At 40.4% G+C, this 13,530-nt stretch overlaps 1 protein-coding gene across 7 annotated transcripts in view; it reads right to left on the bottom strand.

Moving 5' to 3' along the window:
• Positions 1–13,530, bottom strand: part of PRR14L (proline rich 14 like) — a 56,295-nt gene that overhangs the window by 35,869 nt on the left and 6,896 nt on the right. For 5 of the 7 annotated variants that reach the window (XM_055322176.1, XM_055322175.1, XM_055322179.1 and 2 more), the window contains one exon: positions 11,478–12,003. The exons of the other annotated variants lie outside the window; for them this stretch is intronic. In XM_055322176.1, coding sequence (XP_055178151.1) covers positions 11,478–11,951 — 474 coding nt within the window. In that variant the 5' untranslated portion in view covers positions 11,952–12,003. The remainder of the gene's footprint in view (positions 1–11,477; positions 12,004–13,530) is intronic. 7 annotated transcript variants of the gene reach the window in all.

Below are 13,530 nucleotides of genomic sequence, written 5' to 3'. Positions count from 1 at the left end.
ATAGATCCTAGTATGTCATCTGGAGTGACTAAGCTTTTCTGGGTCTAAAAGGACCTCTGCAAATTGGGAGCTGAGCTCCAGTCAGCAACATACAGCTTCCATATAGTTCCTTCAGAATAAACTGTGATGAGCTTGTGCAACTAAACATATTGGCTCCTACCCTTGGAGGGGTTGCTAGAATTTTAGTTTTGCTCTACCTGCTACTCTAAGGTTCTTTTTTTTTAAAAATTTTTTTTTCTAATTTTTATTTATTTATGATAGTCAGAGAGAGAGAGAGAGAGAGAGAGAGAGGCAGAGACATAGGCAGAGGGAGAAGCAGGCTCCATGCACCAGGAGCCCGACGTGGGATTCGATCCCGGGTCTCCAGGATCGCGCCCTGGGCCAAAGGCAGGCGCCAAACCGCTGCGCCACCCAGGGATCCCTACTCTAAGGTTCTTAGCTGAACACTCAAAATACCCTGGTGGAGTGCCAAGCCAACTGCTTCAGTCACATCCCCTTCTCCTTGGTCAATCATGATATGTAGTAGGGAAGGAGAGAAGCAGAAGCTAGAAATAAGTGATTTCCCTCTCCCTCTGCCTTGCTGACTTTTCTTAAAAGGTTCTGAGTTAAGAACCCTTAAATGGCTGAAGACCCTATAAAGTTTGAAGTCTCAGATATGATCAGAAATTGGGTTAAAAAGGAAACAGTGTGAGGCTGAGGTCAGATATGAGAGACTCCTGCCCCCCTCAATTACCACCACCACAGTAGTGGGTAATCTCCATATCAGGTGGGAACTCTACCAAGTCTGGGCCTCAAATGTAGATGAGAGAACAGAACAGCCCACCTACAAGCAGTGGACATGTAGCATAAATGATCCTGTAACTCCCCCAACCCCCTTGATATCAGCTAATCATATAATAAACAGTTGTAGAAATTTATCAATTTCTTTTTCCTATAGTACTTTATCAGCTAAATATTCTAGCTTTCAGGATGTTTAGAGGTAGAGTCCTAAATATTTCTTCTTCCACCTAGATTCTGCAAAATCTGTTTTGAATAAATCAACTTCCAAGATGAAAGTTCACATGGATCCTTCTTTCACCCATCAAGTGAGATAACTGTTATAGTTTATAATACTCTATTAGGTGTAAAAAGGAAGAAATGACACACAGAACAGTACAAATTAGTCTTTCAAATCAACAGCAAACAGATTCTCTGCCTTGCACATTCAACATATCCTCCTCCTGCCAAGTGCTTTGAATCAAAATCAACTTTTGATACTTCAAAGTTGTGGCAGATTTTAGAAAGGTCTTGAAAAACTGTTCTTACTCTTCACCTAAAATCTTATTTCCTGGGCAGCCCCGGTGGCGCAGCGGTTTAGTGCTGCCTGCAGCCCAGGGCATGATCCTGGAGACCCTGGATTGAGTCCCACGTCAGGCTCTCTGCATGGTGCCTGCTTCTCCCTCTGCCTGTGTCTCTGCCTCTCTCTCTCTCTCTGTCTCTGTCTCTATGAATAAATAAATAAAAAATCTTAAAAAAAAAATAAAATCTTATTCCCCATTAAAAGCTGTATGTCCTGGAAAAGATGTAATTCTCTGATTTGTTGCTTTGAGTCTAGTTTAGAGTAGAACACAAATATCTAAAGGAAGGAAATGAATATACATCAGGTTATTCAGCTTTTATAAGTAGGCTAGTTATAATCTCCTCAGGGCCTGATTTATCTCTGAGCTGTGAGCCCTGCTTATAACCAGACTCTACTGAGCTCCTCCAAATTTGAGCTTCCTGAGCTGGAGGCAGAGGCAGATAAGTAAGGAAGGGCAGTGACCACCTCGTCTTCAGATGGGGCTGTCTATACACTGAAGTGTACAATGATAGGCTAACAATATGGCACAAATGAGATACTTCCTACAACCTGGCTTGTAGAAATAGCCATTTATGTTCATAGTAAAGAATACTCTAGGGCAGCCTGAGTGGCTCAGTGGTTTAGTGCTGCCTTCAGCCCAGGGTGTGATCCTGGAGACCCAGGATCAAGTCCCACATCGGGCTCCCTGAATGGAGCCTGCTTCTCTCTCTGCCTGTGTCTCTGCCTCCCTCCCTCTCTCTCTCTCTCTCTCATTAATGAATAAATAAAATCTAAAAAAAAGAATACTTTGAAAATAAAAGAAACTTTTGTTATCTCTATATGGATCTTTGTTTCCTACCCTTGCATATTTAGAAAGGAATTGCTGTAGAACAGTAATTTTAAATCATCTTTACAGAGCTTAAAAAAGAATTTTCCTTCGTGTATTTCAATTCAGGGAAACACTGGTAATTTTAAATAAGGCACAGATCACCTTAGCTTGCAAAGGCATCTGATGATATTCCCCCACAATGATTATCTGAGAGCTGCTATAATAATTAGGAGAGTTCTTTTTTTAAAAAAAATATTTTATTTATTTATCCATGACAGACACAGAGAGATGCAGAGAGAGGCAGAGACAGGAGCAGAGGGAGAAGCAGGCCCCATACAGAGAGCCCGACATGGGATTTGATCCCAGGACTCCAGGATCACGCCCTGGGCTGAAGGCAGCGCTAAACCACTTAGCCACCCAGGCTGCCCAATTAGGAGAGTTCTATCTCAGTCTCAGTAACATGCCACTAGTGCTTTGGGCAATTGTCACTTTTAACAACAGGAGATGTCAGGGCAAACCATCACTGTGGGGATGACAGTACCCTGGCAGAACTGGAGAACAGGTTATGGCCACCAGTTTAACTACTAATAGCATGAAGTTCAGATTTTTTCCACCTTTAAATATCCCAAAGTGAATTCCTTCCACCACGATATTCCTTTAAGCAAATAGCAAGCTCCTATACACTACCGCAAATTTCATCTAAGACCACAGATTATTAGGATAAGAAGTAAATAAGCTTAATGGGCATTTACTTCAATAGGCTTTAAGTGAAGTCCCACAAATTGCACAAGAATGGGTCTGATTAGGACATCTGGGTGGCTCAGTGGTTGAGCGTCTGCTTTTAGCTCAGGTCGTGATCCCAGGATCTGGGATCAAGTCCCATACTGGGTTCCTTGTAGGGAGCCTGCTTCTCCCTCTGCCTATGTCTCTGCCTTTCTCTGTCTCTCATGAATAAATAAAATCTTAAAAAATATATATAATTGGGTCTGATGAACATGCCATTAAAAAACCAGTTTCTCCAACAGCATAATATGGTTCAAGTGATCAACAGCCATTGTGTGTCTTTACATGTCTTCTGTCCAGATAGCTTCAAATATCGGTCAAAAATGTATACTGACTTTTCATGTACACAGCTAACAGATAATAGACAATCAGAACTTTTCTGTGTCTGTTTTGAGTACAAATAAAGTTTCAAATCCTGGAACCAAAGCTTTTATAACACATTCAACCCAGGCACATCAACTGCTGAGAGAAAAAGAAAAAGTAAAAGTAAAATAATAAACATCCTACAACTTATATCTAAGCACCAAGAAAAACAAACAGAAAATGAAGCATATGGAGGGGACAAATGGAGGGGACAAAAACCCCACACTGTATAGTTTTCAATGTTAAATCATCTACATGGAATATCACATATCCATCTCTTTTTTTTAAAGATTTTTAAAAAAATTATTAGAATGCACACAAGTGGGGGGAGGGGCAGAGGGAGAAGCAGACTCCTCGCGGAGCCAGGAGTCGAACTTAGGGCTTGATCCCAGGACCCTGAAATCATGACCTGAGCTGAAGGCAAACAATCAACTGAGCCACCCAGGCACCCTGTACCCATGTCTTATTCTTAAATAACATCAATCTGGTCCACAACCCGGCCTGTAACATCTGCATGCACCAGAGTTGTCGACCTCTGTCCCACAAGTGAGTTCAGAACTGAATTCTTTCTTTCACCATTCAGTCTGGCTCTTGCAGCTGTCCCCACCACTGTGCCTGTTCTGATACCTTTCCCCTCCTTCCTTTTTCGCCTTTCTTCTCTCCTCCTCAATAACAGAGTGGTTCCCAATCAAAGCTCCAAATTATTAGTTATAAGCTTTTATGCCTTTTTGACATAATCATAAGGCAGGAAAGAATTATTTTTGCTGGCTTTCTTTTTAATGATTGAAGTATTTCATGATTAGTTAGCACCAACATTAAAAAGAAGTTGCTTCATAACACATATTTTGTTGTTTTTTCTTTTGACAACAATAATCTATAATTACTTTAAGTGAGATAAAGTGAATGAAATGAATATTTAACAAAATATGTTTAAGTTTCATCAGAAACCATGATATAGGAAAGTACAAACTTCTAAAAATTGGCACAGTCCTTATCCTTGAACTGGGAAATTCACCAAGCAGATCGGACTCTGTTAAATTCATTCGTTTCATATGATGCACGCCCTGAAAGCCTGGGTCTTTCACAATTACAGCAAATTCTTATTGCTGGAGTCAGGTTCTACTGAAGTCACTACCTTTCCTGTCATGATGGATTCTGGTCCAGAGAGAACACAGAGGAGTGGGTAAAGTAGAAATCTTTAGGTACTCTCCTGCAAACCTGAGCCAGTGCCCAACTGTGGGTCTCTTTGCTGGTTTGAGCAACCTATTCTAGACTGGTGGAGATGTTAAAAAGTACCTTTTCTACTGACTTAAATTCTGTGTCCCTCAAGCAAGAAGGGTTTTTGGTTTTTGGTTTGGCATTTTTACTATTATATACAAAGTTTATATTATAAAGTTTTAAATGTTTTTAAACAATTTAGAGGTAATTTCTCTCAGATGTATAAAAAAAAAGTCTGCAAATACTGTTCAAAAAAATTTCCTGTAGTCTTCATCCAGCTTTCTTTTTTTTTTTTTTTTAAGATTTTTATTTATTCATTCATGAGAGACACACAGAGAGGCAGAGACACAGGTAGAGGGAGGAGCAGGCTCCATGCAGGGAGTCTGACGTGGGACTCAATCCTGGGACTCCAGGATCATGACCTGGGCTGAAGGCGGCACTAAACTGCTGAGCCACCAGGGCTGCCCCATCCACTTTCCTTAATGTTATCATCTTATACATAACCACAATAGAGTTATTAAGGCCAGTAAACTATTGATACAATTCTAACTACAGAATTTACTCAAATCTTATTAAAGCCTTCCTTAAGTCCTTTTTCAGGACCTGTATCCAATGATGCACTTAGTAATCATGTTTCAAGTTCCCCCTTAAACTGACATAATTCCTCGAGGAGATATTCATCTTTTGTGACTTTGACACTTAAAAAGAAAGTCCCTTGATCTGGGTTTGATGTTTCATCATTATATTCTGGTTATGTTTGGGTGGCAGGAATCTCACAGAAATGATGCTGATTCTTGGTCATTCCTCTTAAGAGGTACATGGTTTTGGGGTGTCTCACTCCTACGGAGGTGAACTTCCATCACTTGGTTCAGGTGGGGTCTGTCAGGTTTCTCTATGGTGGAGTGATTCTTTTTTGTATACCTTGTAATGATTCTGTTACTTTGTAATTATTTAATACTTTATATGTAAGACATATTTAGAGACAATGTAAATACTTGTTTTTCATTTAAACTTTTAGTCACTAGTTTTAACATCCATTGAGGATTCTTGCTTGAGATGACTATTACTGTAATGGTTGCCAAATGGGAGATTTATTTCCATGATTCCATTTATGAATCAGAATTCTTTAAGAGCTTTCTTTTTTCAAGTTATTCAATTATTTTATATCTGCATGGGCTCACGATACTTGCCTTATTTTATGGGTTGTAATTCATTATTATCTTATTTAAGCTCAAATTGGCCCAGTGTTAGCCACTGGGAGCCCCCTCACATTGGCTCCTGTGTCCTTTTGATATGTCTCCATAATTTTCTGAGTGATTAACCACAAATTGTTCCAGGCTCATCTTGTATTTTTCCCTGTGCTAGACTCCAAAACATTTCCCCAAAAAGTCTTGGTTCCTTACATTGGAATATGTTATTTAGAAACCAAGAACTGGGTGCAAGGTGTGCTCACTGCTATAAGGTGTCACTGCCTCTATACTCCACCTCACATTCCCATACATATATAGTATTTCTGTACCTATTTACATATATTAAAAACCAGAAGTTCATACTGCTATCTCCAATTCTATTTCCTCACCACTAGGACCAGTTCATTCTAGCCTCACCCCTGCCCTCACCTGTAATTTCTGCTAGTGAGAAACCTAGCTTGCTCTCATTATCCACCATATTTACCTATTTGCTCACTCCTAGAACAGACATACAGTAGTTTAGGAGTTGCTAAGCCACATCCCTGTGAAAAACAAATTTACTAAAATTTGGAGCACATGGGTGGCTCAGTTGATTAGGCGTCTAACTCTTGATTTTGGCTTAGGTCATGATCTCAGGGTCAGGAGAGAGAGCCTCACGTCAGGCTCTGTGCTGCATATGGAGCCTACTTAAGATTCTCTCTCCCTCTTGCTCTGTCCCTCCACCCCCCCTTCGCCCTGCATACGTGCTCACGCTCTCTCTCTCTCTCTCAAAAAAAAAAAAATGTTTTGGGTTTATTGGATTTAGACTTAAAAGTCGAAATACTGTTTCCCAAAGCTATTTGGGTCACTTTTCTTCTTCATCCCCCCCCTCCCTTAGTATGGTTTCATTATTCATTTGTTAAGAGTCATCCGTTGGAGTTTTTATTCAATTTTGGGTTCTCTCACATCCTGGTTGTCTAATTAGTTATTTTTTCAAGTACAGCCTCAGAACTATTCTCAGATGTATAGTTGTACCAAACATGTACTCAGAATAAGATGTACTCAGAGAAGTATACTTCCTCCTGTTCCTTCTATCCCATTCCCATGCTCTCTATCCAGCTCCCACTGGCTTCAAACCCATTCATTTCTGGTTTATCCTTCCTATGTGTATGTATATGTGTGTTTTATACAAACGAGCAGATACTTGTATACTCATCTCCCCTACTTTCTTGAATGGGAGGATACAGTTGATGTTTACTTGCCCATTGCTCTTTTCATTAACCAGTATATCCTAGTTTGCAGAAAAAAAGTTAACATAGTAAGCCTGTTATCCTTAGAAAGGCCTGCTTGCAAGGGTGGCCTGGGCTCATCTGGGAACTTAGATTTTGGGAGAGTTTCCAACATTTCCTAAGGATAAGAGTGGCTTGGTGCACCCATATGACAATGGTGTTTGTGTTGAACACCTGCTTTCCTTCTGGAAGTCTGGAATTTTGTTATGTGCCAGGCAGAGGATGCTCATATGACCAGTCCCTAGTAAAACCCCTGGGCTCTAACAAGCTTTCATGGTAGACATTTCACATGTGTTGTCACTGTTTGTTCTTGGAAAAGACTGTGTGGTGGTGGTGGTGGGGGGGGACTACCCTGGGAGAGGACTCTTGGAAGCTATAGCACCTGATATTTTCTGAACTTTGCACCATGCTTCTCCTTTGCTGATTGCTTTATACCCATTTGTTACAATTACTCTTAGCTACAAGTATGACCATGTGCTGAGTGAGTCCTATGAGTTCCAGTGAATCCCCAAACCTGGAGGTGGTCCTGAGGAGCCATGACACACCTGGAAATCACCCCGTATCAGTACATGGAGATCTTCAATTCTTTATTATAGGAGCATAGTGCCCCATGTATGGATGTTCCATATACACACTATAGTTTATTCAGCCTCTTCTCTATAAGTGGACATTTACATTGCTTCCAACATTTTGCAATGCTACAGTTAACTTTGGGTATATGTGTTTCTATAATTTGGAGGTGTATATTTGGGGTAGATTCCTAGAAATGAGAGTGCTGGGTCAACAGGTGAGAGCATATGCATTCTGGTTAGGTGTAGCCAAATTCCTCTTCTGAAAGGTTCTATCAGTATGCATTCCCACCAACAACATGTGAGAACACCTTTTTCCTCACAGCCTTGCCAATAAGATATGTTGCCATAATTTTTCATTTTCTCCAATCTGTTAAGTAAAAAGTGGTATTTTTAATGTTTAAAACTACATATCTCTAATTATAAGTGAGATTGACTACCTCTTCATGTGTTTAAGAATACACACATCAACAAACACACACACACACACAAACATGAATCATCTATTCAAGTCTTTCCTTCATTTTTCTATTGGGCTTTCTTTCTTTCTTTTTTTTTTTTTTTCCTATTGGGTTTTCCATTCCTCAATCTAAGAGTTCTTTATATATCAGTGGGGAGCTGGTCTGCCTTGGTCAGTAGAGCATTCAACTCTTGATCTCAGAGTTGTAAGTTTGAACCCCATTTTGGGTATAAAAAAATACTTAAAAATAAAATCTTAAAAAAAAAAAAAGAGAGGGAGAGCTCTTTATGGGGTGGCTGGGTGGCTCAGTTGGTTAAGTGTCTGTCTGCCTTTGGCTCAGGTCATAAAGCCAGGGTCCTAGGATTGAGCCCTGCTCAGCAGGGAGCCTGCTTCTTCCTCTCCTTCTGCCCCTCCCTCTGCTCATGCGTTCATTGCTCTCTTGCGCATGCTCTCTCTCTAATAAAATCTTTAAAAAAGGGAGTTCTTTACATATTAGAGAGGTAAGTTCTTTATCTGTGATATATATTGCAAAATATTCTCCTAATTCATCAACTGTTTTTGTCTGTTTGTTCTGCCAATCTAGCAAGAATTCTTATCTTGATATCCAAGGATGTCTAGGCTCTAAAAACCTTCTAAAATAGTGGTATCCTTTTCTGAGAGATCAGAAAAGCATTCATTCAGATTTTCAAAGGGTCCTGTGACCTGAGAATGACTGAGCTACATACACTATATCTTCTACAGAGCCTAACTGTGCCAAACAGAACCACTTCTGCTTGACAGCTCTCCAAATTATTGAAGGCTTCTCTTACTTGATTCTTCTTTTATAGGACACACCCTAGCAACTGGCCTCCAATGCTTATTTTCAGTTTTTTGTCATTAGTGTTAATTCTTTATCATGAATGCATTTCTGGCTTTCTATACTCTGCCTACACATGATACGTGACACCAGGCTCAGCATGGGGAGGAGAGGACATGATCACTTTGGCCAGTGACCCCAACACTGACACATTCCTTGCTTCCCCTCTGCCCTCTCCACCTCCAGGGGCATCCTGAGCTAATCTGAGTGCTGGGGGGAGGAGAGAGGACTGTGAGTGTGATATTCTAGGTACACAACAGAGTACAACTGTTATTTCTCAGTCCAGGTAACACATTTCTGTTAATGTACATATCAAGCGCAAATTGGCTTTTCTTGGCAGGTATCCTACAAAGTCAATTCTAAATGACTAGCTAAAATCTGCAGGTCTTTTGTTTCTCCAAAAGTACTTCTGCTTTTTTTTTCACTTATGAAGTTCACTTTTTGAAATCAAGTAAAAAACTCTTACATTTATACCTATTAAATTTCATTTTCCAGGCACCTGGGTCGCTCAGTGGTTGAGCATCTGCCTTTGGTTCAGGTTGTGATCCCAGAGTCCTGGCATTGAGTCCCACATCAGGCTCCCTTCAGGGAACCTGGTTCTCCCTCTCCCTATGTCGCTGCCTCTCTCTTTGAGTCTCTGTCTCATGAATAAATAAATAAGATCTTTAAAAAAAATAAAAAAAATAACTTTCGTTTTGCTTTATACAATTCAGAATAGCATTTATCTCTCTCTGGTGGAGCTGAGAGGGAGTAAGGTACAGTAATTTTCTGGATCTTAGGTTGAGAGGCATATATATACATGTGAATGTATTAAATTCACTACGTACTTAACAATTTTTGTATATGTACTTTTATACCAAATACTACATGAAATTTTTGATAAATCACAGAAAATTTTCACCTTAGACCGAGCCCACCATTTCAAGAAGAAACTTCTATCTAGATCTTGAATCTATTACTTCATTTATATATATATATATTTTTTTTAATTAATTTATTTATTTATGATAGTCACAGAGGGAGAGAGAGAGAGAGGCAGAGACATAGGCAGAGGGAGAAGCAGGCTCCATGCACCGGGAGCCCGATGTGGGATTCGATCCCGGGTCTCCAGGATCGCGCCCTGGGCCAAAGGCAGGCACCAAACTGCTGCGCCACCCAGGGATCCCTTCATTTATATATATATATATATATATATTTTTTTTTTTTTACGATAGTCACACAGAGAGAGAGCTAGAGAGAGAGGCAGAGACACAGGCAGAGGGAGAAGCAGGCTCCACGCACCGGGAGCCCGACGTGGGATTCGATCCCGGGTCTCCAGGATCGCGCCCTGGGCCAAAGGCAGGCGCCAAACTGCTGCGCCACCCAGGGATCCCCCTTCATTTATATTTTTAAGGGCAGATCATCATAGCATAAAATCTGTTATGTTACTTAATTACTACTATCTAAAGATGAATCTATTCTTAACTATGGTCAACATATGAAGCCTACTAACAACAATCAAATGCCCTGTAACCTATGTAAACAAATGACGTATTTACAAGGTGGGAAATAGAGCTTAGTCCAGAAAGCCCAGATAATATGAATTTATTTGTGGGTCTAGAGTGGGGGGTTGGCAAACTATAGACCACGGGTCAGTACCTTATAAAAAAGGTTTACTGAAATAGAGCCACATTCATCCATTTATGTACTGTCTATGCCTGCTTTCATGCTACAAGGGCAGAGCTGAGTAGTTCTGACAGAGACCCTATGGCCTACAAAGTCTAAAATATTTACAATATGGCCCTGTACAGAAAAAAAGTTTGCTGAACCCTGGTCTAAGGCATCATCCGTAGGAGAAAGTAAGTTTTCTAGTGTACTTGGCAGGTATATTCCTTTAGGAATCTGGGTTCCTCGGGCTACCACAGCTCACTAATCATTAGTCCTACCTATGTAAACCCTATTAATTTCACACTTACAGAGACTGATTTCCCACATAGGCTTGCCTACAGGGAGAAGACATACTGACCAGCCAGTGTGACCATTCCTACCAAGTAATGATTCCACTTTTCACTATGAATTAAAGAAATGGCTTTCTGACTTATACTTTAGTCTCTCATGAGGTAGATTATTAGCATGGGTCAGTCTTTTGGAGACAATAACCTCTAATATGCTTGAAAATAAAAGTTGTTTCTAGACCTACAAAATTAAGGACCAGCTCCTAAAATATGGAGATCCCTCTAGGGACCTATGAAGCCCTACCTGGGTTAGCAGAGTCCCTCAGAGATTTCTCTGTGATATGTCCCTCCATCCTATTCATGATGCTACCAAAACTTAAGGAATGAGTACCCATCATTTCTTAAAATCAGATGCAGAAGTATCACATAGAAACTCAACATTCCACATACAGTAGCTGCTTCAGAGAAGTGACACTTTTTCATTAGATAAGCACTTTCTCTCAAGTGTCTCATGTGACACAAATGTTTTAAAACATCGTCAAAAGAAAATTAACATCAAAATCAACATTTTGGAAATGTTTCAAGAAAAAATCATAAGCTACCCTGTCAGCATCTGTACTTTATCAAGTGAAGTGTTACTCTGGAAAGCTGTCATTCACACTCATCTGAATTGAGATCTCATGTCTTACCTGACTTAGGCTGATCTTTTCTTCAGCAGCTGTGGAATGTTGATGTGGGTCTTCCTTTGCTCCCTCACAGGGGTCTCTTACAATTTCCGCCTGGTCCCCTTGATCTCTGAAGACCTTTAGCTCCACGCTCTTGGTTTTCTCTTCCCTATCCAAGATCCCAGAAGCCACAGAACCTCCTGCTGTGGAGTCCACCAGCCCACACCGCCCAGGCTCACCCCCATGATCCAAGGTGCCAGAAGTTTCTTCACAACAACTTTCCGCACGAGTCCTCTGCAGCTCCAAGGGCACTGCCCTACTCTGACTTATAAGAGAGCTTGAGGCTCCGGGTTTTACATCTGGAATCACACTTGGTTCAGGGTCAGCATGAAGCTCTTTGGAGACACTCACAGGGAGTTCAGAGTATAATTCCTGTACCACGGCAGACATGGAGGAATCAAGTGGAACTGGCTGAGTCTCTACTCCGGATGACAGCATTAGGGCAGATGGAAGATTATGGAGTCAAGTCTTTTACATCAAACGGTTCACCCTGACACAAATCAAAGGAAGGGATAAAAGTTTAAAATCTTACAGGGTAGAAGAAAGCTGCTTCAGCTAAAACTGGCTAAAATAAGGTGAAAAAATTCCACCTCAAATGCTGGCAACATCTGGCACCAAACATCCTCCTTAAAGACTGTGAGTAGAAAAATAAATATCTTAAACCTTTAATAGACATCTGTCTAATCTCAACTCAAATACTGCCTTACAAACAATTCCAATTTAAACCTGGAGGGCCAGCAAATGTGGATGAGAATAAGACATGTCTAAGCACCCAAGGATAGAATTGATGTAAATTAGAAGATAAAGATGATTGTCTACTTGTTTTCAGGGCATGAACCTTGCCTATTCTGTTCATTGCTATTTCTCTACTGCCTGGGAGAGGTGCTTGTCATATAGAAGGTATTCAGTAAATACTTGCTGAATGAACATATACTGAGGGATTCTGAGGAATCTGATATACTGACTTTTCCTCAAGAAGAATTCTCTATGAAAGCAAGTATAGAGACAACAGAATTCCATTCCTTTACTGCTTACCAAACACTTGAGCTGTATCTATCCAGACTGGCACAAGACACTACTAAACCAGATCTTTAGCAGAATCCTCTCTGACTTATTCAGCATCTTGAGATTTTCCAAGTGCCTTCACAGATATAACATATTTGAATTTCACAACCCCGTGAACAAAGCAGAGCCACTATCACCATCCCACTACAGATCCTAACATCACCCTGAACAGGTAAAAGTGACCTGCCTAAAACATTACAGGGTTCTTCAAGGAGGGGGCAGGGAAACCCAAGGGACTTCTACAGTGTTGGAAATGTTTTAATTCTTGCACCGGAGAGTGGAAACGGGTTATTTGCTAAAATACGTATGCTTGTGTAGTTCATAAAAAGACATTATTAAAGTTAACACACACATGCAAGCACACAGGAGCATGCACGCACACGCGCACACAGACACACATACAGCTAGGAAATAGTACCTTTGGAACCAGGGTTTCCTGATTGGTAATTTTTCCATTTTAGTCTACCAAGTGTGTGTAGTTTCCACAACAAAATCCACTTTGACTTAGCCAAGGTGGAAACTAGTTAACCAAATAAGATACTATATGCATTCATTCTTGATACCTTCCCTAATCCTAACAAAAGGAGAGAAAACGTTAAGAAATTTCTGGCAACTGAGTTCATAACAAGGATTTATCTGAGGTATTGATGGCAAATCCCTTTGGCCAAAACATACACAGGAAAGGATATTTCAAAGAGACAGCAGATTTCTACTCCCTACCACTCACTAACATCCATCTTTACCAAAATAAACCTATTACATACAAGCAAAATCCATTGCTGGCTACCAAACTGTTTTGAGTTGTCTTACCTTCTCTCCACTGACCACATTCAGATTTCTGAGCAAGAGGGACTCTCCAATATACCATGTAAATCTTTACAATTCAGTTTCCCTGGACCCTGTTTCTATTCCTGCCCTGAATTTCTGGGGTAGTCGACACATGTCACTTAAA

This window comes from Nyctereutes procyonoides, unplaced genomic scaffold (genome assembly GCF_905146905.1).
Source record: "Nyctereutes procyonoides isolate TBG_1078 unplaced genomic scaffold, NYPRO_anot_genome, whole genome shotgun sequence".
NCBI classification, from domain to species: Eukaryota; Metazoa; Chordata; class Mammalia; order Carnivora; family Canidae; genus Nyctereutes; species Nyctereutes procyonoides.
The sequence above is the reverse complement of the archived record's forward strand: the minus strand, read 5'-3'. Positions and strand labels throughout refer to the sequence as shown.